General features: G+C 50.3%; 1 protein-coding gene across 3 annotated transcripts in view; it reads right to left on the bottom strand.

The window, feature by feature from the left end:
- The window catches only part of Actn1 (actinin alpha 1), a 92,624-nt gene that overhangs the window by 33,979 nt on the left and 33,526 nt on the right, over positions 1 to 25,119 (bottom strand). For all 3 annotated transcript variants that reach the window (XM_021633508.2, XM_021633506.2, XM_021633507.2), the window contains exons 2-3: positions 7,909 to 8,023; positions 3,168 to 3,287 (exon numbers count right to left, since the gene is read on the bottom strand). In XM_021633508.2, the coding sequence (XP_021489183.1) occupies positions 3,168 to 3,287; positions 7,909 to 8,023 (235 nt within the window). The remainder of the gene's footprint in view (positions 1 to 3,167; positions 3,288 to 7,908; positions 8,024 to 25,119) is intronic.

The following is a 25,119-nucleotide window of genomic DNA, read 5'->3' on the forward strand; positions in this document are numbered from 1 at the left end:
GACTCTAAGTCATAACGAAGAGAGAAAACTAACGCTAGAGATGACGGAGGACAGTCAGAGTCCCTCATTGCCTCAGCCCTGTCAGTCTCATACCACCCTCAAAGCACACGCGTGCAGAAAAGCGCGCAAGTGCACACAGAAATCTCTTCTTCCATTCCCGAAACAGGAGCCCCTTCCTCCAGGTATCTGTTGACAGGAGGGGTAGCCCTGCCTCACAGGCACCCTGACAGCAGGGGCTGCTGAGAACAGGGCGCACTGTCATTCCTGGTCCATGGTGACCTAACAGCTGTTCACATCCTGCTCGCTCAGACCCTGTTTCTCCTCCAGACTCCAGGAACGCAATCACCTGCCCACATTCAAAGAGCTGAATGACCACTGTTCCATGCGGTGGAACCTGGAGTCCCAGGGGGCCACGGCCTTTCAGGCCAACGCTCAGGCTTCTGGACCCACTAATCGACCCCCGTCCTGACAGATCTGAATTACAGAGATGGCCCCAAGCCCTGGGCACCCAAATATCAAGCTTCCTCTCACCCCAAATCTCAAGATTTAAGAAACCTGCTTGGGTCCCCTCTCCCCGGGTTAAACCCCAAGCCCTCACACCCCACTGAGCCTCCACTGCATGAAATCTAGAAGTTCCAGTCACAACTGTGGCAAAAGAAGTCTCAGGGCTTGGTTCCAACTCCTGGTTTTTGACACACACTTGCTCCATCTAGACCCTTCAGGGACAAGGTCCGCAGGACATTCGGGAGCACGCGTTGCATTCCGTGAGGTCTGACATGCTCTCCGAGACCAGGATCCCTCTGCCAGGCCTGGTCCAGTCAGTGCTAGTGCTAGAGTGGAGGGATGTCCTGCCAGGGCCCGGTCCCACACGTGATGTTCAGCAACAAAGTCCCCCCACTTCCGGGAGTGCTCCCTTCCAGGAGTTCTGCCCCACAGCCTTCAGTTCGTAAGAGGCAGCTCTGAAGTGCTATTCCTTACAAAGCAAAACCCCAGTGTGTGTTCACTTGGCTTTCTGGAGCCATCTCTGGTCCAGGCCCAGATCGAGGCCAGAGTCTCAGCCTGCCTCCTACAGCTGTAAGAAGACAGTGAACAGCTCACTTGGTAACAGGGATCAGGTCAGCACAGAGATGGGACACAGGGACCCACGCGGCACGGCGGAGGCCGAGTGGTGCCAGAGCTATGGTGTGTTGGGGGACCCAGCAGAGCCCATCAGGACAGGAAGAGGGTCAGAACTCAGCCCTGAAGCCTGAACCGCTGGGCTGGGCTGGGCCTGCCTCCCCTACGGAGGTGTAGCAATTTTTCCTTTCTAAAATTCTGCCTTTTCTAGCTTCTTCTTTTTTTAAAACCTGTCGCAATGGCCCTGCATTTCCACTCCGCAACAGTTGATCTGATCTATATAAGCCCATCCTTCTTTGTAGGAAAATCTCGTTCCGATTCGCTGCACTCCCTATCCATCCCTACCTACTCTTCACCCAAGCCCATTTCCCATACTCTTTCCTTCCCCTACCCCAGTGGGGACCTGAAACCAGTGCCAGACTATTGAGTGGCTTTTTTTTTTCTTTTTTGGCTTCTTCTGCCTAAAAAAAAAAAAAAATCTGCCAAGGCTTCAGTCCTCCCTAGTAGAACACGATGTTCTCTTATTCTTCTTAAGAAGCAAAGAATGTTTTTCCAGCCACAAAGTTGAGTACCTGCCACAAACACACGTGCTTTGAACATACACCCAGCACCGGCAGCTAGGAGCTGTGGCCACAGCCTGAGGACAACATGGCCTTTGCCCTTGAGATGTTCCCGGCTGCAAGGGTGCCAGGATTCAGGTGTGGCTGCCACCTTGAGCAACAACCCAAACAGGTAAGGCAAGGGGTCGGCCAGCTTCCTCAATAAAGCCTGACAGGAAACAGTGTTGGCTTTCCTAGCCACGCGGTCTCTGTAGCAACTACTGGGCTTTGCTTCGGACACCCAAAGCAGCAACAGATGACAGAGAGCCAAACAAGTAGATGTAGTTGTGTTCTGCTGTTCGCGAAGAGCTTCGTCGACTGGCGTGGTGGTGCAGGCCTTTAATCCTTGGGAGGCAGAGAAAGTCGGATCTCTATGAGTTCAAGGGCAGTCTGGTCTACAGGGACAGTTCCAGGATAGCCAAAGTTACACAGAGAAAGTCTCTCAAACAAACAAACCTTTGTCAGCCCCACATACTGCTGTTCTTGGCCCTGAGGATGGAAGAGCATCCTCTTCCATGTCTTTGGGGGGGGGGCTTTTCTCATTACCCACAGGAAATCTGCTCTCACAGATTTAAGGGGAACAGTATCCCCAGCATTTCTCTGGTGGCAAGCGCCACAGTCTTCCGTGCACATGTTTTCTACAGAGGGGTGAGCAGTGGAGATGCTGATTAAAGCATTTCGGCATGGCTTTCCTCATGACAAGTGAGTCCTCATATCACAGCTATGGCCGTGTCTTGACCAAGTAAGATGGTGTCTCTCAATCCCTGACATCCCCCTAGCTGGTGCCCAGTGAACATGTCACGTCACTGGAGAGCGTGGTTAGAATATTCTGGCTGTTCCTTCAGAGCCGGTACAGTGTACGCCAGAAGCCCTGCTCCATTCCGGTAACTGTGAAGACCATGCCAACAATGGCTTCAACAACTTTTTGTAAAAAAACAAAAACAAAAACCTTCTGAAGGGAAAAAAAGCCAAGGAATACGGTGCTGGGAGATGCTACTGAGAAAGCTGCTTTGGCCCTCCCCCTAAAGATTGTTGGGGGAAGCACACGCCTCTAACGCCAGCACTCAGGAAAGCAAAGTTAGGGTGGACCTTTGTGAGTTCGAGGCCAGCCTGGTCTACAACGCAAGTTTCAAGACAGACAGACTACACAGAGAAACCCTGTCTCAGAAACCAAAACAACAACAACAACAACAACAAAGAAAAGCTACTTTGGGAACAACGGTGTCTCCCCAGGGCCCTGTCAGGCACCACAAGTCTATCTGTACTGCTCCACCCACAGAACACCTCATAGGACACAGGGGCTTGGGGGGGGGTGCCCAGCACTCCATGTGCAACCCCACATCTGAAGGACTGCAGCGAGAGAATGAGGAAGGAGCGAGTCCTAGTGTGGCTGTTTCCAGAGTCAAGGCAGAAAGGACCAAGGAAATGGTGGTCACAGGGTACCAGCCTCACCTTCGGCACCGATGGATACCAGCTTGACCCCTTTGCTGGCTATGAAATCCAGGGCCTTGTTGACGTTGGAGATCTTGTGCACGCGCATCTTGCCTCTCTCTGGCTTTGCCAAGCGTTCGCCTGCAAGAGGGAGAAAAACGAAGGTGAGGTGCAATTGCCCAAGGAGCCAGGGCCACCCTCACTCCCCTTCTTAAATGGACATATACATGATGCTCCTTCTCAGATGTTTGGTGTTAACTACGCAGGCAAGAGCTCCAAGAGAAGTTGGGTCTACCTGGATCCTTCCTCTTCTCCTCAGAGACAAACGCGTGGGTGTCTGCTCAAAATGCAGATCTTTCTTTAAAAATACTTTAAAAAAAAATGTGTGTATGTATGTGTGTGCAGGTGCTTGAGGAGGCCAGAAGAGGGCACTGGGTGCCTTGGAACTAGAGTTACAAGCAGTTGTGAACCACTCACTGTGGGTATTTGGTACCAAGCCTGGGTCCTCTGAAAGGGCAGCCACCCTCTTAATGACAGAACAGTCTCTCCAGACCCAGCATTTATTTGTTGTGTTCCTAATAGATGCCAAAGATTAGCCAGGAGCTGAGGATATGAGCGTAAACAAGTCTCTTGCCTTTTATATAATGGCAGTCTGGTAGGAAAGGACAGACCTTAAATTAAAAATTAAAAAGTAGACAAATGAGCCAGGTGCGGTGTGGTACACGCCTTTAATCCCTGCACTCGGGGAGGCAGAGGCAGGCAGATCACTGTGAGTTCGAGGCCAGCCTGGTCTACAAATCAAGTCCAGGATAGCCAAGGCTACACAGAGAAGCCCTGTCTCAAAAAGCACAAAGTAGACAATACACACAATGGAAACAAACATCTGTGTTCTTCTGAGAAGGAGAGAAGGAAGAGGAAGAGGAGGAGGAGGGAAAGGAAGAAGGGAAAGAGGGGAGAAGGGAGGGGAAAGGCCTGTGGCTTACAGTCATGCTAACGCTGCAGAGAATGGTGAATAGGCAGAGGAGGCACTTCTAAAGGCCCTAAACTCCCTGACCACTTTGTTCAGGACATAGGTACAGGCCCCTTTTCAGTATTTAAAAAAAAAAAAAAAGCCTGTGTTGAAATGGCGCTGCCTCTGGCATTCCTGACCCCACCCACTGGAGAACCACATTTTGTGCTATAACACTGTCTTCCTGTGGACAACCTCAGCTCTGCTCCAGGCCCACCTTCCACTCACCCCCTCCCCTCCTCCACACAGGGCTTCTGCTCCTCAAGCTGCAAGATCAGCAGGCAGAAAGAATCTGGGGGATGGGGTAGGGGCGTCAGTTTGCCATATACACCAGTAAAAGCACCTTAACCCCAGAACAGACAACCTCCAGGGACCTATCAAGAGGACCATCCTGCCTCCTCACCGCCATAATGAGCTACTGAACCGACATTTGAAACAGGTGTGTGGTAGCAACAGAGAAAAATGAGTGGGCGTTGACCAGAGGAGTCCAAGCATGCTTAATGGACGAGTCTGGAGGGAGCTGAGAAGACCAGGAAACCAACAGAAACAACAGGCAAGACTGTACTCTGGAGGTTCCAGACAGAGGCAAGGCACACGAATGGACTAGAGGCCTTCACATCACACTCTGACAAAGAACTGCTCTATATTTTGTTGGCTTCCTGACACTGTGGGAAACTGAGTTTAAGGAAGATGGGCTAATTAACTGGGTAAAAAAGAAAAGAAAAGAAAAAATCTCAAGCCAGCACTCCATACAAGCTATGGCATAGTTATTGACAGGTGTTCTTAGAAAAGTTGACAGTGAGAATCGGGGGCAAACAGCACAGTGGAAAGATCTGGAAAGCCTGTCGCCTCGCCTGAAAATGAGCAAGCTATGAAAGCTGTGGGCAGGCAGGATGTTAAGAGATCAGTGACATTAAAAGGAAGGCTGACAGAACTGATATGATTCAGGGGTTTCTTTTTGCTGCCGTTGTTTTTCAAGACAGAGTTTCTCTGTGTAGCCCTGGCTGTCCCGGACTCTCTTTGTAGAGCAGGCTGGCCTCGAACTCACAGTTATCTGCCTGCCTCTGCCTCCGGAGTGCTGGGATTAAAGGCATGGGCACCACGCCCAGCTAGATCCGGGGATTTCTTTAATGGCCTACCCCACTGAGTCCTCTCTCCTCTGTGTCCGAGCTAACAAATGTGGCTAATAGTTAGAGATCCTTCGGACTCTATTGACTGAGCAGACAACTAGCTTCCATCTTAAAGGCTTATCATCAGATAGCATCTTAGGCCTACAGAAAAGCCTCCCCAATCCCATAGTAACTGTCCCTCTGATGTTACACCAATGTATTTTAATTTATGACTTTCTTTGTTAAAAAAAAAAAAAAAAACCAGCTATAAAAACTTCATGAAACTGCTTCCACATTGGAATATAGAATGTGAGGATAACCTTAATCTGTGTCTCAGGAACTGGCCAAACCCCATCCATCACAAGCTCCATAATATAACACTGTAAAATCTTTTGAAAGGCTTTGCCTTCAGGGGAGGGCAATAAGGAAGGGAGATAAATTAGAACAAAATATTAAGGAATATGCACACATAAAATTAATAATAATACCAAAGTAAGTCAGGAGGAAAAAAACAAACAACAACGAAAGTTTTCCTTTCAGAAGAGAGAGCTGCCAGGATGCTCTGCCTAAGGAAGCAGTTTTCTAGGTTCAGCCCCCAGGCACGCAGAGGCCACTGCAGTGTGGGAGGACAGGGGAACATGCGGGAGGCTTGGCTTTGTCCATACGATGCTGGTTTTGCAAGCATGCAGAATTCAAGAGTTCCAGAGCTATGGTGGCGCCTACCCAGAGTTCAAAGGAAGGCCTGGGAGGCCAGGAAATGGTTGACATGGTTGAATTACCTACAAAGAGCTCTGAGGGGCTGAAGCCTAAGCTGCAATGGAAACCCCAAGGGTGCCGAGCATGCAGGGAATGTGGAATGTCTGCTGACGAAAGCCTCCCTCGGTGGACGCAGTCAACACAAGAGAAAAGCCACATGGAAGGAAGAGATCCCCACCCAAGCCCACCGAGGCTCACATTATCCCACCACGCCTCCCCGGGATTGGACACGGACATGGTTGTACAGGCTGGGATCTTCACTCTTCTGAGTTCTGGTCTTATTTTGGTACTTGCCTCCTTTTCTATGTCCCCGGCCCTCTCACCTGTGCCACAGTATGTTTGAGATATTATTGTCCGGGTTCACAACTTAAGGGATTGCCTGGAGTCTCAGTAGGGACTCTGGACCTAAGACTTCTGAACCTGAACAAAATGTTGGAATTATTAAGGCCACAAGGGCTTATGGAGATAAACTGAATGTAGTCTTTTGGGATCCAGGGGTGGAAGGTTATGGTTTAAAGTGACCCGTTTGGGTATCAAGTTGACATGAGGTAGACTTTGAGACTCAGTCGTAAGTGTTGACTTGGACGAATCAAGAAATGTCAAAATTAGTCAAGTACACACCGGGGTGTTCTCAGAGATGGTTACATCACTAGGGACCTAATGAACAGATTAATGCCTGGCCCGGATTCATAAGATGATGGCATCACTAAAAAGTGGTGAAAGCAGAAGGTGGGGCCTTTGGAAGGAGTACATCACTGCAAAACTGCTCTTGCTGCCATGATGCCCACTGATCCGCTCTGCCCCAACAGGCTGACCCTTGTGAAACCATGAGCCAAAATAATTAATTCCTTCCCTAAAAAAAAAAAAAAAAAAAAAAGCTAAAATGGTCACGCTTTCCATTGTGTATTTATTTTCCCCTGCCCAGGTTTCACTTTAAAGGAAATGTGAAAAGCTGTTTTTAAAGAAGGGAGGCCGTCAGAAGTCATGCAAGAGCCCGGGACAGTGTGTCATCTGGGGAGATGAGAGAGCCTCCCAGTGTGGTGGAGGACCTGAGGTCCACTACCTTTTTGGGAATAGTTAGTTGGAAAGAAAGCAGGTGCCAGCTCCCAAACGATCCCAAGGGCTCAGCTAAAGGAATGTGGACTCAGGCTGGAGCCCTGGGGAGGCACCGAAGCCTTTCAAGCAAGGGAGCAACATGACCATATTTGGGCTATCAGAGAATCTTAGGCCTGGGCTGCTTCACAAAGCAGGACTGCAGGGAGGAGAGGACAGGGGAAGAGACAGAACCTAAGGCCTTCGTGGCTTCCTCTAGGTGGGAGTCACCAGACACAGGGCAAAAGGTGAGGGGGCAATCATGAAAGAAGGAAACAGACTGCAAAGAACGCAAATGTCAAGTTGGAAAGGGGCAGAGGCTGAGCAGTTTGTGGTCCCAGCTTGGTTGCAGGACGACAAGGTGAAGTCGGCTGCACGAAGAGAGGGCCAGCTAGTGCTTTGAGCACACGAGTGGACATGCACGGCGCGGCGATTTGGATATGGCTTGTCCACTAGTGGGTCAGGTGCTGGAAGCTTGGTTCCATGGCGCTATTCCAAGAGGTAAGACTTTTAAAAAGGCAGGGCCTAATAAGGTCATCGGGGTAATCCCTCCAAGGAATGGCAGTAAGTTATGTGACATCTTGATTAATTATTTTCTTGTATTTATTTATTTTCATTATATATAATATATTATTACATATTATATATTCTCGTACACGCACCTATATGAGCGTTGTATGTAAATGCACCGTGTGCCTGGTGCCCGGGAAGGCCAACATGAACACGGACAGAACACAGCCAAGCGTTAGGGCAGAACTCAAAGGCTACCGCCCTGTCCTAGCCAGGGCCAGCTCACCTGAGATGACCTCCAGGAGCAGCATGAGCTTCAGGCCATCCCGGAAGTCCTCTTCAATGTTCTCAATCTGTGTCCCTGCCTTGCGCAGGTGGGAGTTGCACCAGGCCGTGAACGTCTAATAGAGAGGGAAGAAACGTGGGCGGTCAGTCGCCTCGCGAGGCCCTCACCACAGACCCCAACGGCTTCCGGGCCCCCACCCCACAGCTTCCTCCCAGTTGTTCTGGGCAAGGCCCTCAGCAGGCTGGCGCCATCCTCACTTCACAAGGCACATGAAGGAACTAGGGAAGGCGGCCACCCACTCGGGAGAATCAATGGCGGTAGTGGGGGGAGAGAGGGTCTTGACGGAAATGCAAGTGGGCCAACTTTTGGGGCCTATGGGTACAGGATGGGGAGTAGGAAGGAAGCCGAACCTCCCTTACTGGGTCTTTCCTCAGCCATCCTCAAAAGCATAATTTCTGCTTGTCACAACCCCATTCTTAGCAATCTCCCTCTAAGACATGTTCATTTCAGCCTTTACAGTTTCAAGAAAGAGTAAGGCTGTAAGTTTCACTTGAAACCCAGTGGCTCCTCTCGCTAGGTTAGCTTGTAAAATGCTTCTCCACTTGGTAGCTAACCAGGGGAAAGGAATCCTTTTGGTTGGGGACAGAGTTCAGAGGCATGGTGGCCAGGAGAAGGAGAAAGCAATGACCCCACGGCATGTGTATGGGGGCATTTGGGTTAGGATGAGTGGGGGAACCTTCAGCCATAAAACCACTGAGACAACTTTCAGAGAATGGATGGAAGGAAGTTGATGCAAAGCCATCACCTCTGTGGCTACTCCTCTGAGATGGGGTGGTGGATCACTGGGCCACCAACCACGGGCAGGCCTCCAACCAAGGGGTCTTACGCTAACAGCGCCTCCTGGTGGTGCAAACATGGAATGGGTTGGCCCCACCAACAACGGTGAATGTACATGCTTCAGCTTCACGGGTTCATTCAAAACTTGTTCAAATCTCAGTCTGCTGCAACTACGCAGAAGGGCGCTCTTGCTTTGGGCGATCCCAGGCTCCTCCCACCAATGACACCGCTGACTACATGAGGCTCAAAGGTCTGCTCCTGTTCATCTTACCTGCCCTGTGAATCCCACGCTAGAAATATTCTCATCCAGGGAAGGTACTCATGTCCCACCCTCCTCTTGCTCTGGGAACCCCCAAAAGTGAAGAGGCGACGGGTGAGTAGAGAAAGAACACCAAACTGGTAGATAATAGGGGAAGCAAAACCAGACTATCTGGATTTACAAACAAAGTCGAAGAGCCCGTGGTAACAAGAAGGGGGACAGAGAGATGGGAGACGAGAGAGGGGATATCACTCTAAGAGCTTTTGGGCTAAATATTCTCAGACCTCACCAGGCACTTACCAAGCTGCCCCCCCCAAACACCCACCGCCATGACAGGGAGAAGGGGTATATGCTGTACCAAATATCTGGGAAAACGGCATCAGATCAGGTGGGCAGGAGAGTAAACCCTTCCTCAGTCTGCACTGTCCTCCACACCTTGCTTGACTAACACATCTGTCTGCCTTTTAGCACCGGGTACAGACGTCACCTCCTCCAGGAGACATGCCTGGGTTGTGTGCAGAGCCTGCAGCCCCACGTCGTCGGTCTACTGTGGCCTGGACCTGGTGATGCGCCCTGGGGAAGCTGGGTGCTCGAGAGAACCTAATGCAAAGCTCAGGGGCCATAAAGCGCCAACGGAGCCTACGGGTGGTACTAAGTGGTCAGGGCGTAGAGTGAGTGGGCGGCCATCCTCCCAGGCATTTAGAGAGCCTCTGGCCTCAGAGGACAGCTCAGGGGACTGGCTGACAAAGGGTAGTATGCACCAGATACCCTGGACACGCTTCTTAGCGTTTGTTTTCATTTTGTACGGCTTGTGTTGGCATAAAAAAACATACCTTAAAGAATGTGTAAATCTTTATTACTTTGCTTCCGCAAAGACTCTCCAAACGGCCACCTGTCCATACCTATCACTTTGGCCCAGAGCCACCACACTGCACATTTGCTGGGACCAGGGATAGGAATGTCTCATTCCATGATCACCCATCTCCTATCTCCCAACTCCTGGTTGTTAAGCCTCTTTCAGGCCCACCCTCCAACTTTCTGTCCTTTCCACCCTCCGCCAAAGGCTTCCGAAGGCCTTCAGGGAAACTAGCCAGTGCCAGCAACTGGGAGTTGAAGTTCCCGGCAGGACCTGCCCAGATTGAGAGCTCCCTGTTTACTAACCTGGTCTTGAAGGGGAGGGGCAGAGGGAGGAAGAGGCTGTAGTAAGAAGACGCAGCTTGTGAAAGTGCAGTAGAAAGCAGCTGGCTCCATTTCCTGGGGAAGCTGCCGGGGCCAAAACAACACGTGTGTTTGTTCGGGCCTCTGGGACAAAGCCCAGGGGCTAAGCTTCCAAAGGACATTCAATAAAAGCCACAGTCCCCAGGGCCCCTCTGCTTAGGGCCCTGAACTCCTCCAAAGTAGTTAAAGTACCCCTACAAGCAGTAGCCACAAAGCTCAGGCATGGGAGTCATACTTAAAAACACCCTCTTCCTACAGACCAGATCTGAATCTGAAACTCCAGTTCCCTAAGCAGTAACACGGAGATTTGCAAGGCACTCTCAAGTCTACAGGGCCATGTAACGAGGGAGGCCCAAAACAACAACAATAAGACAAACATGCTGGTGGCGGGGCCTGGAAGGGTAGGCTCCACTCCACTCTCTCTCCATAACCCCTCCCCGCCTCCAGCCACCAAAGTATCCAAGGTCTCACCCTTCCAGGTACTGCTCTGAGGAACCTTTGGGGCTGGTGTTTAAGTGTGCTGAAAGGATGGAGATATATAAAGAAAAAGAACTAATTTTATCATTTTACAGGCAAGGAAGGTCAGATGATTAACCAATTGTGCCTAAGCATCAGGAAGTGTGGGAGCAGGAACGGTGACTGTGCAACTACAGCTCCTTTAGCTAACTACGAAGCTTTGCACAGCTGATCTGCTGAGCAGAAGAGAGTCCCTGTGGTACAGAGGAGCAGGCTGGGCACCCACCAGTGTGGAGACTGGTGGGTGGCATTTACTTAGGGAATAGCCACACCTACCAAGAAGCAAACTGTGCAGAGAGAATCCTGTGGCCCCAGGATTCAGCCCTGAGGAGAATACCTCCAAAGAAAGACATACCCATTTCAGACACCTCTGGCTCCACACCCAACAGGGTGAGCCGTGCCACACTCAGAAGCCTAAGGGACCAACTTCATTTGAATAAAGGGGCAAGGGACCACATGCCTACCTGCATCCCAGTGGGCCCTGCTTTAATTCCCCTCACCCCAAAAGTCTTCATTCCCCTTCAGGAGCCTGTTCATCTCGTGGTCTAATAAGGGAACAGGAAAAGTCAACTTGGCCTTCCTTCACTGGATCCACTGCACTCTAGAAATGAGCTGGGGTGGATTGGGATAGGGGGGTACCATGAAGTCTCAGGAGCCAGGCTTAGGAAAGGACCCTTCTCTGCCCCTGCTGTATCTCTCCACACCTGTCCCTCTCCCCCCATGGACACATATACACACAAACATGCACATGCATTCATGTGTGTCCAGCTGTCAGTCTCTGCAGATCTTGGTCAGAGAGAGAAAAAAGGGACATGGGTCTCCTCACCCCTCCCTGACCCTGGCACCTAATGGTGGCTTGAGGAGGTGACAAATGTGTCCACATGTCAGAGTATCTCAGGGTCATAAAGGGTACATGGTTGGCCAGTTCGAGAAAGGAACCTTGTCCCCAACTTTTAGGGTCTTAGTCTTGCTTCCCTGGCTTCTACCGTGTTCTCATTTTGCCCTTAACAACTACCATGGCAACACGGTTCCTCTAATACTCCTTGAGAATGGCCCTGGCTTTTGAGAATGTGTCATTCCTGTCTCCTGGCTCAAGGGTGTCTATAACCACACAGCCTTAGTTTTCAGAACTATACAATGGGACAACAGTAATCTCCCAGGCATTCCTGAGGCAATGCTTAAATGAAACAATACTAACGAAGTAGTAGTACTTGTTTATATTAATATTATATATTATACAATAATATATTATAGTAATTATTTACATTAACACATGGCCCCAAAACATGAATGTGTCTGAAATACAGTGGGCCTGAAGTGGCCCCTGATGTTATTACTACTGCCTCCATGGCAGTTTCTATTAAGATTTCCAAATAGTCACAACCAATAGGGATTTTGGTACAAATGACTGTTCCCATGGCATGAGCCAGCAGCTGGGTTTTTAATCGGCTGTAGCCTTGACCTTAGGGGAAGGAGGGGAGCAAACACAGGAAAGCCACAAGCTTGTGTGACATCACTCCATAGAGCAGGAATCTGCAAGACCACACAGATGAGGTGGCTGCAGAGATGACCACACAGACCCTTCAACCTGGCACTGCGGGTGAGTGATTTGTCGCAGCTCCAGCTTGGATAGCCAACAGCAACATGAGGGTAACAGTGGACTGTGTAACAGAAGGTCTGAAGAGAGTCTCCTGAAAACCAAGGGAGGCATATAACCCCAGGACTTGCAGGCAAAGGCAGGTGGCTCTTGATGAGCTCAAGGCCAGCCTGGTCTGCAGAGCAAGTCCCAGGATGACTAGGGCTACAGAAGAGACTCTATTTCAAAACAACAACAACAAAAAGGGGGGATGCCTGGGCTGGGGTGGGCATTGGGAGGCCGCCCAGGCAGAGGGAGTGGGGTGGTGAGTATTACTTAGTAGTTTCTAAGTGCCACTATCACCCTGCCAAAGGGAGAAAGCTACCATCATCTTAGAGCATGCTGTAAGCACACTCCATCAATGATGTTAGGCTGGAAGAGATGTTTGGGTAGCACCTAATATCCTCATTTTTACAACTGAGGGCACACGGCCCAGAGAGGGTAAGTGGCTTTTTCCTCAAGCTGCCAACTGCCACTAACTCTAACTCCCTCACAACTTCTGCTCCCCAGGATAACATAGCTCAGGGTATGGATGGGGTGCTAGAAGGGGTACAGAACCAAGGCTGAAATTGTAAGTGCTCACACAAGTGAGCCAGATTTCATGGAATCCCACTGAAAACCAGTCACTGGAAAGTGAAACACAAGCCACGTGGGTTCCAGGGACTCCCACCAGCGTCAGCAGTGCCGGTGCGAGAGGGATGGCCTCTCTGGACAGCATGGTAGTGAGAAGTGAGAGAGGTAGCGCCTCTGGGCAGTGGGTGATTGTCAAGAGACCACACAGAAGGGAAGCAGACCAGCAAGGCATGGGCTGGGGGAATGGGAACTTGATCTCTGGCTCGCAGGAGAAAAGATAAGTCTGAGGAAGTCATCTCAGCTTCCACAGTCAAAGAAGCATGGCTGATGATGCAGCCCCCAGCAAGCCTGCTGTAGCCCCAGGCAGCACAGGCAACTGGTGAGGGATGTGGACTCTGCAAACAGATAAGAAGCCAGCTGTACCCAAATGACCCTATGCAGGTGACTTCGCTTCTCCATCCCTTCATGACCATATCTGGAAGATCACTGTGACACGGATGTGAGGCAGCTGCTTTCAGGAGGATAAAGGACAGAGAGTTTCAGGAAAGATCAAGACCTCAATGAACTGAGGGAACCCAGAGCCGGACATGACGTATATCCCAGGAGCGGAATGCTGTTGAAGGGGTTCACGTGGTCCCCGGGGCTGAGCTGAGTAAAGCCCTTTATGACTGTGCTTCTACAAAAGCCCATGTGGCCCCTGAAAATGTTGGTAAGACCAGTGTGAAGGGGTCAGCCACACCAAGGGCCCACTTAGGCCTTAAGTCTCTTCTGCACCGCCCCCCCCATAAACTCATAAGATTTGCTGTGTTTTAAAACAAATACTAACACTGCTTCCATCAGATTAGCCTGTAGGTAAATCTATAGGGGCCTTTTCTTGACTACCGACTGATGGGGTAGGAGGACAGCTCACTGTGGGCAGTGCCACCCCCAGACAGGTGGTCCTTGGAAGTTAAAAAAGAAAAAGGTAGCCGACCAGGAGCCTGCGAACCAACAGCTGCAATCTTCCACGGTCCCTGCTTGAGTACCTGCCCTGATTGCCCTCACCGATGGACTGTGATCTGGACATGGAAGCAAAACAGATCCTTTCCTCCCCAAGTTACTCCCGGTCGTGGTGCTCGTCACTGCAATAGAAAGCAAACCAGGACAGCCATCCATTATATTTGCAGAACGAATTCTTGCTATTTCCTGTTGTTAGAGGCTGTGCAAGGCGATGCCCCAATACGACTGTGTGCAGGCTGGTTTGTTACAGCCCTAAAGGAAAGCAGCTTGTCAACGTGAACAGAACAGGCCTGAACTACACCCCAACTCAGGGACTCTATCCTGCGTATAAAATGCCAAATAAGGAAAAGGTGGTAAGCATGAAAGTGTGCTCCTTTGCCTTCATTAAGTGAAGAAAATCAAAAGGACCCCAAATTGTGTTAAGAAGGTATATAGTTAAGTAAACCACGGTGTGTCCACTTATCAGAGGAGGACTAACATGATGGGTTCTGAACCTATATTATTGTAGGAAATTGCTTATATATAATTAGCCAGAAAAAAAAAATCTGAAACAAGATTGTATGCACTACCATTTATAAACACTGGTTTAAAGCTGTGTGCAATCACACAGACATGACAAAATGACTAAGACCGAATGTGTCCAAATGCAAGCACACTTGTGCTCCAGGAACTGAAGTTCCCAGGATCCTTAGCTGCTTTCCTGCCCGAACTGCCTATAAATACAGTTGCCTTCCCCCTTTGCAAGCCTCTTCTTTCGGATATTCATTCCTCCACGCACAATCCAGGCTGTCTACACTCAGGTGACCTGACCAGAGAGGACTCCGGTGACACCAGCACAGAATAAACAATGCCCTGAAGCCAAATGAGACTGGCTAGGCAGGGATAGGACAACAGCCGACCACAGGCCTGGGCTTCACCTGCCGGCCACATCTCCCTCTCCTGGGATTAAGGTTTCCAGCCCTGGTTCATTTCAGGGAAGTTATTGTTCAAAGGACTGGAGTCAGCCAGGAAGCTTGGTTCAGCAAGGCACATGACCTCAGATAAGTTAACCTCTTTCAGCTCTCAAATCCCATCAACAAAACAGCCCGACAGAACAGTTGGCGATAACCTTTTGTTCCTCTGTGGTTTCTTCCCAGTAAATTCCATGGGGAAGGATGGTTTAACCTCGAGGGACTCAAAACATGACCAGTGCTTCAGTCTCAAGAGTTCAGCTCCTGGCCCTCCCACCCTGCAGATCCTAACTAGTTCACTGGATAAGCCAAAGCTTGATTATCAGGAAGTGCTGGTGGCGTGCACGCTCATGAGGCTGGGGAAGGAGAATCATCAGTTTGAGGTTAGCTTAGATGGTATCAGTAGACCCTCTCTCAAAAAATGAAAAACAAAACAACCAAACCGAAGCTAAATGCCGGAATCTCCTTGGCGGATGCAGGAGAACCCTGTTTGTGGCTGGCTCTAGAGAGGAGGAAGAGAGGTTTGGAACGGGGGATAGAGAGACATTTGCTTTTCACTGACTATCCTGGTTTTCTTTTAAAATTTACACCCTGTGCTGTCACTATCTGTTTAAAAAGTCATACAAATGTACAGAAAATCTGTCAGAAGTAAATTTTCACCATTCACCATCATAATCAGGACTCTGGGATGGGACAGAATAGAATAGACTTTCTATTTCTCTGGGATCACTTTGGTGGGAGAGAGTGTTGATGCTGAATGTATTGTTGGTTTCCATCATGAAGAGGGAAAACTATTCCTTACGTTTAAAAGAATGAAGGCTGGGTGTGGTGACTCATGATTATAACCCCAGTACTTGAGAGTAAGAGGCAGGTAGATCAGTTCAAGATCGGCCTCAGCTACACAGCGAGCTGGAGATGGCCTGGACTAGGCGTGATCCAGCCTCATAAACACATAACAAGCACATATACACAGAGAAATAAGCCCATGTCAGCTGATGGTGCACACCTTTATCCCAGCACTCAGGAGGTAGGCAAAGCTCTATAAAGTGTGAGGCTGGCCTGGTCTGCAGAATAAATTCCAGGACTGCCAAGGCTACACAGAGAAACCCTGTCTCAAAAACAAACAAACAATTATGAGAGAGACAGAGGGCTCTGAGAACATTCCCTGGTAAAATCCACCCAAGAAAAGGCATAACTAGACACAGGGACAGAGGACAACCCAACGCCTGGAACACACTTCCCCTACAGCTAAGTCTGAAATGGTTATTTGTGAAGGGGAGTCGAAGAACAATCTCTCAACCTCTTGAAGGTGGCATGGGACTTTCTATTCCAGCTGGCTTCCCCTCTGAGGTCTTTGCAGCAAACAAAAGGTTTCCCCTCTGAGGTCCAGGCAAACAAAAGGATGGATAGATAGATAGATAGATAGATAGATAGATAGATAGATAGATAGATGGATGACAGACAGATAGACGTGGTTCTTCTGCCTGGGGGCTGTCTCCAGCAGCCCACAGAGCCAGGAGGGACACGGATGAGAATCCTGTGCCTGGAATGGCCTTCAACACTGTACAGAGATCACACACCCCAGAAACTACTTCAGGGAGCTAGTTCAACTTTAATTCCAGAGAACAAAGGCTATATACCCGTTGGGGAGTGGTTGGGAGGTCTCCAAGGATCGGTGTACATAATTGGTTGGAACTAGGCACTTCAAGGATGCTCGATTTGCATTAAACAGCAGACTCCTGCTGTATGAATGGAAACATAGTTCCTAACTATCGTATAGGCAAGGGGAAGGGAGAGCTAGCAGGGAGTCGCGTCAAGGGCCACGTATCAAATGTGGTTAGCGGCATTTGTGTCCAAAGACACTCTCCAGACCACGTCAGGCAGAGACCAAGAGGCCTTGCTGAGGGAAAGGAGCCCTACGTCTTAATGCCAAGTTCAGAATGGCTATCCGGACTGGGAGGACTGTAACCTTGAGTAGCAGGGTTCTTCCAACAGACAGACTGACCAACTCTCTTGATCCCACAGTCTTCCAACCCCACCGGCAAGCACCATGCTAGCTGAGATGCATGGGTACCAGTCAGAGCCAGATCAGCTGTGGAGCGAAAGCATCGGGCCAGAGTCCCTGGTGTGCTTGGGTTTATGTTCCTCCTCCACCTGCCAGCTGACACAGGGAGGGTCGTGCTTCAGGGCCATACCAGAAAGTCCTTCAGACACATGCGGCCTGTTTGCCCGGGGCATGTGTCCTAGGTAGTTTGTCTAAGCAGAGACCTACCCAGAAGAGATCTCAAATGCCTGGCGTGCGGTAATGTCAACAGGAGTGTCTGGTTAGCTTATCGAGGGCTGTCTGCCAGCCTTTCAAAGCCAGCGTCAGCTGGTTCACCCGCAGATAAAAGGCAGAGCTCCACAGAACATCTCCACCCAGCTCTGTTTACTTTCCACCCACCTGGGAGCTGCTGTGAAAGAACCCTCCACCTCGGCTTGTGCTCTAAGTCAGCGCCCCCCCCCACTCCACCCCACCCCACCCTGTCCCTGTATGAATGCCAGGGTCAAGGAAACTCAGAGTGCCAGATGGTCAAACAGGCCAAGCTTTGAGGCCTGACAGGCTGGGCTTTAGCCCTAACTCCTTGGGCAAGGTTCTCAACCTGGGGGTCCTCATAGGTAGAATGGGCCTAGCTAAACCTATAGTCAGTGTTCTGTACACAGCAGACAGACAGATGCTTCAAATGCCACCCCAGATGGTCCAAGTGACTGCACTTAGTCCACCTGGGCCTCAAGCACCTGGCCCAACAAAGGGGATAAACAATGTCACCACTTCCAAGGGCTTTTATGATTAGGACAATACATGCTAACCAGCCAGCAAAATGCCTCGGTCATAGCAGGAGCCCAATAAACATCCCTTGTCACTTCCTCTCCCCTTTCTATTTAATCAGAGTTAATCATTCACAGAGCACCAGGTATTGGCAAGAAAGAGGCCCTGTCAGTTTTCTCCTACTGATGAGAAGACCTGCATCAGCTTCTAGCAGAAACTGTGTTTTCTGGTTTGTGTCCATCTAGAGCCCAGTGCCAGGGGACACAATGCCAAGGGACCAGGAGGGTCACCCAGGTCAAGGGGGCTGTAGGATCTAAGGAGCATCCCCTGTATGGAAAGCCCCCTCCCCCACGAGGACCCGGCACAGTCTTCCCTGCCCTGTGCAAACTGAACCTGTGCAAAGCTGGGAGAATTCAGGGCACCGGGACACATTATCCCAGTGAAGAAACACAGTCTGCCCTCTCCGCTCCCAGGTACTGGGAGTCAGCCGCACCTACCACTCTGACGCCGTCAAAACCCCCACCACTGCTCTGCCCCTAGAGACAGAAAGGTCCACAGCCAACGCCCAGGGGCTGCTTGGGCATCACTGGCTTTATAGACTTGCTTGGTTTCTTTGAGTCTTGGTTCCAGCACTAGTAAAACAAGGACAAAAATAACCACAGGACTGTTGTGAGCTAGGGCAAAGGGCTCAGTTCAGTGTTCATTCCGTGGTCTGTGTGTGTGTGTGTGTGTATGGTGTTCATTCCACCCAATTCCACAAAGACAGGATGTATTTTAGTAAAACTAGGCAATGGGCTCAGGCTGGAATCCCAGCACTTGGGAGCCTGGGGCAGGAGGATTAAAGAGGTGGAGGCCAACCTCTGGGCTACAGAGCAAGACCCTGTCTCAAAAATTAATAAACAGCTGGATATAGTGGCGCACGTCTTTATTCCCAGCACTGGGGAGGAATCGATGGGCAGATTTCTGTGAGTTTGAGGCCAGCCTGGTCCACATAGTATGTTCCGGGCTAGCCAGGGATACACAATGTCTCCAAAATAAATTAACTAATTAAGCAGTCGTTACTTATGGCTGGGGACAGAAGAACTGGGTTGGGGCGGAGGGGGAAAATATAGCCAAGAGGTATGAAATTAATTTTCATGTTATCAAATCGGTTATATTTACCTATAAAATACAGTGAAAAACAGATATAAAATCCTGCCCCCAAAGCTGCTACTTAATTAAAAAAAAAAACAAAAAACAAAAAAACACAAGTGGGATTTTCTAAAATCCCACTAAATCTCTTATGCTAATATTGATCCTTTTTGTCTCTTTTCTACTTGGCCATTGGAAGAAAAGTTTCAAAAGCAGCCCCACCCCACCCCAATCCTTCATTGCTTGCGAGAGAACAGGGGACTAAGCTCACTCCATTGCTACCCGGAGGCCTTCAGGCAAGCTGAGGTAAGGTTCAAAGGCTGGAGGAGCAGGCCTTCTCCGAGCAGAGAGGCACCTCACTCCAAGAAGCCAGTCAGAGTATCTATCTGCCTGCCCCCCCCAGGGGGGGGGACCCCATGTCTAGAGTAATTCTGGCCCTTACTGATCTGAAAACACACAGACAAGCTAGGACCCACAGGTCTGCTCTGCACATTCCTTCCCCATAGAAGGAAAAGCCACCTAAAAGTGAGGTCATTTGGTTGTTTGTTTGGTTTTTTTTGTTTTTTTTTTTTTCTTTCTGGCACAGATCCTAAGACCTACAGGTCACGCAATTCCACAGTGACCTCCCACAGATGACAAGCCCACCAATCTTCAACATGGGGCTCTTTGGTCTGGCAGACTCCAGCCCCTAATGCATCCTCTTCCATAGTGCTGAAACTCGGCATTGATGCACTAAGGGCCACACCTGTGCGTGAGAGGGTCCAATCTACCCCTTCTGAGATGAGGAAAAAAAAAAAACCACATGATTTATGATGGGCCTCAGAAAACAAAATCAGGTTAGCATCCATCTCTTCCTGGGTCATTTCTGTGGAATGCGCTGTGCTGACCAGAAATGTGGAGCTGGACTAGATTCCAAGCCCCTCTATGGAATCTGCTCTCAAGCGGGTCAAACCGCAAGTTATAATTTGTTTGGTTTTGTTTTGAGACAGAGCCTCGTTGTAACCCAGGCTGGCCTAACAGTCACTAAAGTAAGGCTGACCCTGAACTCTGGATTCTCCTACAGATGAGGGACACATCAGTTTATGTGATTTTTTTTTTTTCTTTAACCAACTTACCACATCCTCAGCACAGATTCCAAATTCCAAGGGCAAAGGACTGTGCAGACGAAGAAACTGCCCACGTCTCCCCTCTCTGTCACTCTGGACCCTCTGCTCTGACCTATGTAGAACTATACAGGCTCATCTAGACCCTTTGGCACAGTGCCCAGGAACTCCAACCTCCATGTCATAGCTGGAGACAGCAGGGATCCTGTCCTGTCAAGAGCTTTCCTGGTTTTGGTGGTGGTGGGTGGTGGTGGTGGGGTGCCCCTGGAGGTCTTGGGTTCCACAGAAGCTGTATCTGTCTGTAACAGACACCAAGCACTCTGAAAAGCAGCCTGAGCCAAAATCTGGGCTCACACAGACTAACCCAGTGATGGAAAGGGAGAAGGGGTGGGGGAGGGGGAACAGAAGGCTGGAGGAAGCATCTCAGTAGAATGGGCCCTCCAGTCTGAACCCACAGCGGAGCCACTGGAGTGCTGGTTAGAATCAAAATGGATGTGTCCCACCAGCGACGTTCCTGCTTCCAATGCTCTGGGGAGGTAGAGACGTAACATTTCTCCAGATGTCACTGCTTTGAGGACCCCACTGTCTGAGGACCACGGGCTTGGTAGTTAAGATATGAGTCTGGGTGCAGGAGACCTGATGCGCTTTTGGCCTGCCGCTTTACTGACCTTGGGATCTAAATTAATTCCTGACCTTTCTGAGCCCAGTTTTCAGGATTCCTTTCTTGCTGAGTGGTAGGGGACTTTCAAGAAGGTTAAAAAAATCCTGGCACGTCAGAGGCAGTCACAAAGGCTGAAGTATAAGAAACGAAAGGGGTAAGGATGAGAACGCCAATAAATGAGCCTGGGGGAACTAAACTTTGTAGACTAAACAGTTCTCCGAACCCTGGAGAGCTCACAGAGGACGCTGGGTAGACCCTACGTGCTTCTAGAGAGCGGTCCAGCCCCTCATGAAGGAACTCAGTGTGTACCCACCCTACAGCCCAGCAATCCCAATCCAGGCCATTCTCCCATGGCTGAAAACTGTAACTGCACTGTTGGCAGGAAAAGAGTGGAGGGGTCTGTTGTGGGAAGACTGTTGGGAAATGCGACAGCCAGTCACCTTGCATGGACCCATGATGGCGGTGAGCGATGGACAAAGAACCTAATATCCTCAACTCCCTTAACCTGAGGTCCAGTCACTTTTGTTTTCCTCGAGCACACACAGTACGGAGCAGCGCCTTAAAAAGTAGTCCAGATGCCGGGTGGTGGCACGCTCCTTTAGTCCCAGCACTCAGGGAGGCAAAGGCAGATGGACCTCTGTGAGTTGGAGGCCAGCGTGGTCTACAAAGCGAGCTCCAGCACAGCCAGAGATACACAGAGAAACCCTGTCTCAAAAAAAAAAAAAAGGGTCCAGAGGACTTGGGATACAATCAGTGTTAGACACTGACTATTTTGTACAAGGCCCTGGATTCAGATCCCAGAGCTATATACATGCATGTGCGTGCACTTCAGGTAAGGAGAAACAGCCAACCCTCACCCATGATCTAGCTGATGGGGCCCACAACCATCACTGCGCTCCCAGACTGTCCGGGAGAGTCCATCAGCAGCCAGGAGTATCAAAACTGCAGCCCAGCAGATTTGCTGCCCTGGCAGCTGGCCAAGCCCTCAGCATGACCAGCTTGATTGGAGGGCCAGGGCATACAGATCTGTGGAGTGTGTGAATGAAGACGTGGTAGAGCCTTTCTGACTGTGCTGGGATGCTCAGAGACCTCTGGCCAGAGTGGGGCCACAGATTTCGTATGTGGGTTCAGTCTGTGGCCACTGCCCAACTCTGAGGTCAAAGACTCTCCTGCTCAGTCCTCCTGGGCTGCAGAAACAGTTCCAGGCCCGCTATCGCTCCAGCCTCCTCCAATCCTTGAGAGGAAAACACAGTGTTACAGCCTCACATAAAAGATGGACACTGAGCACAAAGAGAACAGCTTGGAGCCCCAGGAGGAGGGGAAGCAATCCATTGGGCTCTGAAACTATGCAGTCACTTTGGCTATCAGAACCACCAGGTGTGTGCCTCACTTGGTACGTAGCATATTCAACTCACAGAGTCACCACAGAGGCACGCGTCATCTCGGCTGATCAGCTCCACAGTCCTCCGTTAAAAGAGGAGACAGGGTGAGAGGCAGAGGCAACCTCAACAACCGACGGCAGAACCGAGATTTGCTACTGGCGCTCCACTAGGAAAGCCACCCAGTCATGAAGACTGTTTGACCACTCAACTCTGCCTGGTCCCCTGCAGGAAATCCAGACAGACTACAGGGCCATGTGAAGACCTTTTTGGTTGTCCCCAGTCTGGGGACGGAAGAGGGCAGCTAAAGGGCAGCCCAGGACACAGCCCCGTGGAGAATCCGACCAGCAGTGCTCAGATCCGGCCAGCAGAAGAGCCCTGGCTCTGTGGTTCCCTGGGGATGGTGAATGGGTCGGGTTGGGCAGGCAGGACTATCTTCTGAGGCTCAGTTTTGGGAAGGTAGAGAAGGGGTTTGAATTCTTGCCTCCTGGCTTCCGAACACAAAGCCCATTGAGAAAGACAATGAATAATTAAAGAGGCGGCCAAGCTGGTGGTGTGGATGCCAGAGGGTGAGCAACGCCCTGCTCTGAGCCTGAGCTGGCCCCCTGTCAGCAGCCTCTCTCACAGCAGGCCAGTGCAGATCCTCCTGACCTGCCCACCCTCTCCCCACCTCCCTCGGGGAGTTGGAGCTGACTCACTCATTCATTCATTTGTTCATCCATTCATTTTCACCCAGAACTGATGCTGTAAGTAAATAAAACCAGTTCCTAGGTCAGGGAGCCTAGAGTTTTTCTGGGGAGAGATAAATGGCAAGTGAAGGGCCTGTAGGAAATGTCACAGAAGCATGAGATTACATTACAGGTGGGTTCTGCCCTGACCCTTGCCACGAGGAGCGCTAGCTGGGTGAAAAGTTTGCAAATGTGAGGCCCCCAGTAATAAAAGCTATTCGTATTACACCGCGGGTGAAAACTGAGCTAGGTGTGCAGGCTGGAGGGGAAGGGAAGTTGCCATCCAAGCAGATGAAACAAAACAACCAAGGCTCTAGGTAGGGCAGAAGCCTACTCAAAAACAATAACAAAACAAAAACCATAGCCCCTGTGGCTAGCACCAGAAGAGAGCACAGTGCTACCAGCCCGGGAATCACAGAATGCTTAGATTGCTTTCCCTGAGAACAATGGAAGCCACTGAAGATATCTGGTCTGATTTCAACTGAAATAAACAGGGGTGGTGAGTGGGTGTGAGGTTTGGGTGTGGGTTAACACGCAATGACACTTGAATATTGGAAGGAGACTTCAGACTAGTGCATTCAGGCTATTGCAAGCAGGGGTCGACAAAAGGGCAAACTGAGACCCAGACATGCAGGGTCAGACCCAGCTGACGCAGGCACAAGGGTAGGCGGAGCCTAGAGACACTCCAGGAGGCGCAGTTCAGAGACCAGCCGACCCTACCCCACAAGGTGTCAGATCTGAGTCCATAAGGGAGCGAAGGGGAAGGTGCCAGAGTCGCTGTGCCCCGACCACACTCCTACAAACTACCTCGGCAGTGGCTCCTGCTGCTCACCAACGCTCAAGCAAATCCCCCTGGGAGCAGTGAGAGCCTCCAGAGTCCACTAGGAAAGCAGGGGTGAGGAGAACCTGAAGACCCTCTTCTCCGAGGCGTAGGGCCAACAAGCCAGCGTTGCTGGCTGCCACAGCTATGCGCATTCCCATTTGAACCGGGGAGCAGGTCTTGCCCATGCTCCTACAAAGCTCTGCAGACCAGTCAGGATGAACAAAGGGACAAACGTGACTTCCTCAACATCCTTGGCAGGCGGGGCGGTGCAGCCCGGCCCACCTCACCTCACACGTGCCACCTAAAGCATGCCTTTCCCAACCTTTCTACATTCCGACACCTGTCGATGCTTAATGGCTCTGGGAAGAAGCCCAAGGCCCACCGGGCTCACGTGGGCCCCAGGTTTCAGAAGACACACCTGGGGCTCCACCTCGTCATCTGTCCCTCAGCTGATCTTTATGGACCCCCTAAGATAGCCTGAGTGAGTCACCCCCTTCCCGTCATCCTCTTTCTATCCCTCCCCCCCCACTTCTCCATGCCTTAAAGGAATACTTGCAAGAAAACAGAGACGCAGCGTCAGTCCTGATTCTGGGTTCACCACTATTCACAAGTCTCCTATCTGCAATGCCCCCTACTTCCCGAGGACTCATACCTGCTTTCTATCAATGAGCTACATCTGGAGGAGATACAGGGAGAGTGAACTAAAGAGAAGGAGAAAAAAAAAAAAAAACCCAAAAAACATTCCTCCAATTGGACTCATCGTAGCAGGTGCTGTCAGAAATCCCACCCTGACAAACACCACTCTAGTCCAGGAGTCCTAGGGTGGGGCCCAGGCGAATCCTGTAATCGGACAAGCTTGGGCAACTGTGGGCTAAAGAAATGCACAGGAAGTCGAGGCTCCCAGCCTTCGCAAAGAAGGGTTTGCTTCTGAAACCCAGCCTGGCTCACCCTGCTGTACTCACGCCTAGTTACAGGAGCTCACCACATAAAAAAAGACAACAGCCCGGGCGGTCCACACCCATCATCTCAGTTTAGTTCTAACAATGTCCCCACAGGGCACACAACCCTCCCTCCACTGATCTGGGCGACGGAGAGAGGATTTAGTGGATAAAATGCTTGCTGCCCAAGGTTTCCCAGCCCTCATGTAAAAAAAAAAAAAAAAACCTGTTCAGGTGTCACATGACCATATAACCCCAGTGCTAAGGAAGCATAGACAAGCAGCACCCACAAGTCCCTGGCCATCCAGTCTAACTGAATCAGAGAGTCCCAGGTTCCTTTTGAGCAACTAACTCGGCATCAGGCCCACGTGCACACACACGAAAGAAAAGAAAAGAAAAGAAAAGAAAAGAAAAGAAAAGAAAAGAAAAGAAAAGAAAAGAAAAGAAAAGAAAAGAAAAGAAAAGGACAGGACAGGACAGGACAGGACAGGACAGGACAGGACAGGACAGGACAGGGAGGGAGTGAGGGAGGGAGGGAGGGAGGGAGGAAGGAAGGAAGGAAGGAAGGAAGGAAGGAAGGAAGGAAGGAAGAAAAGGGACTCAGGGGAGAAACTGAGGCTCAAAGATACAGCTGCTAAGACACCAAAGACA

This window comes from Meriones unguiculatus, chromosome 7 (genome assembly GCF_030254825.1).
Source record: "Meriones unguiculatus strain TT.TT164.6M chromosome 7, Bangor_MerUng_6.1, whole genome shotgun sequence".
NCBI classification, from domain to species: Eukaryota; Metazoa; Chordata; class Mammalia; order Rodentia; family Muridae; genus Meriones; species Meriones unguiculatus.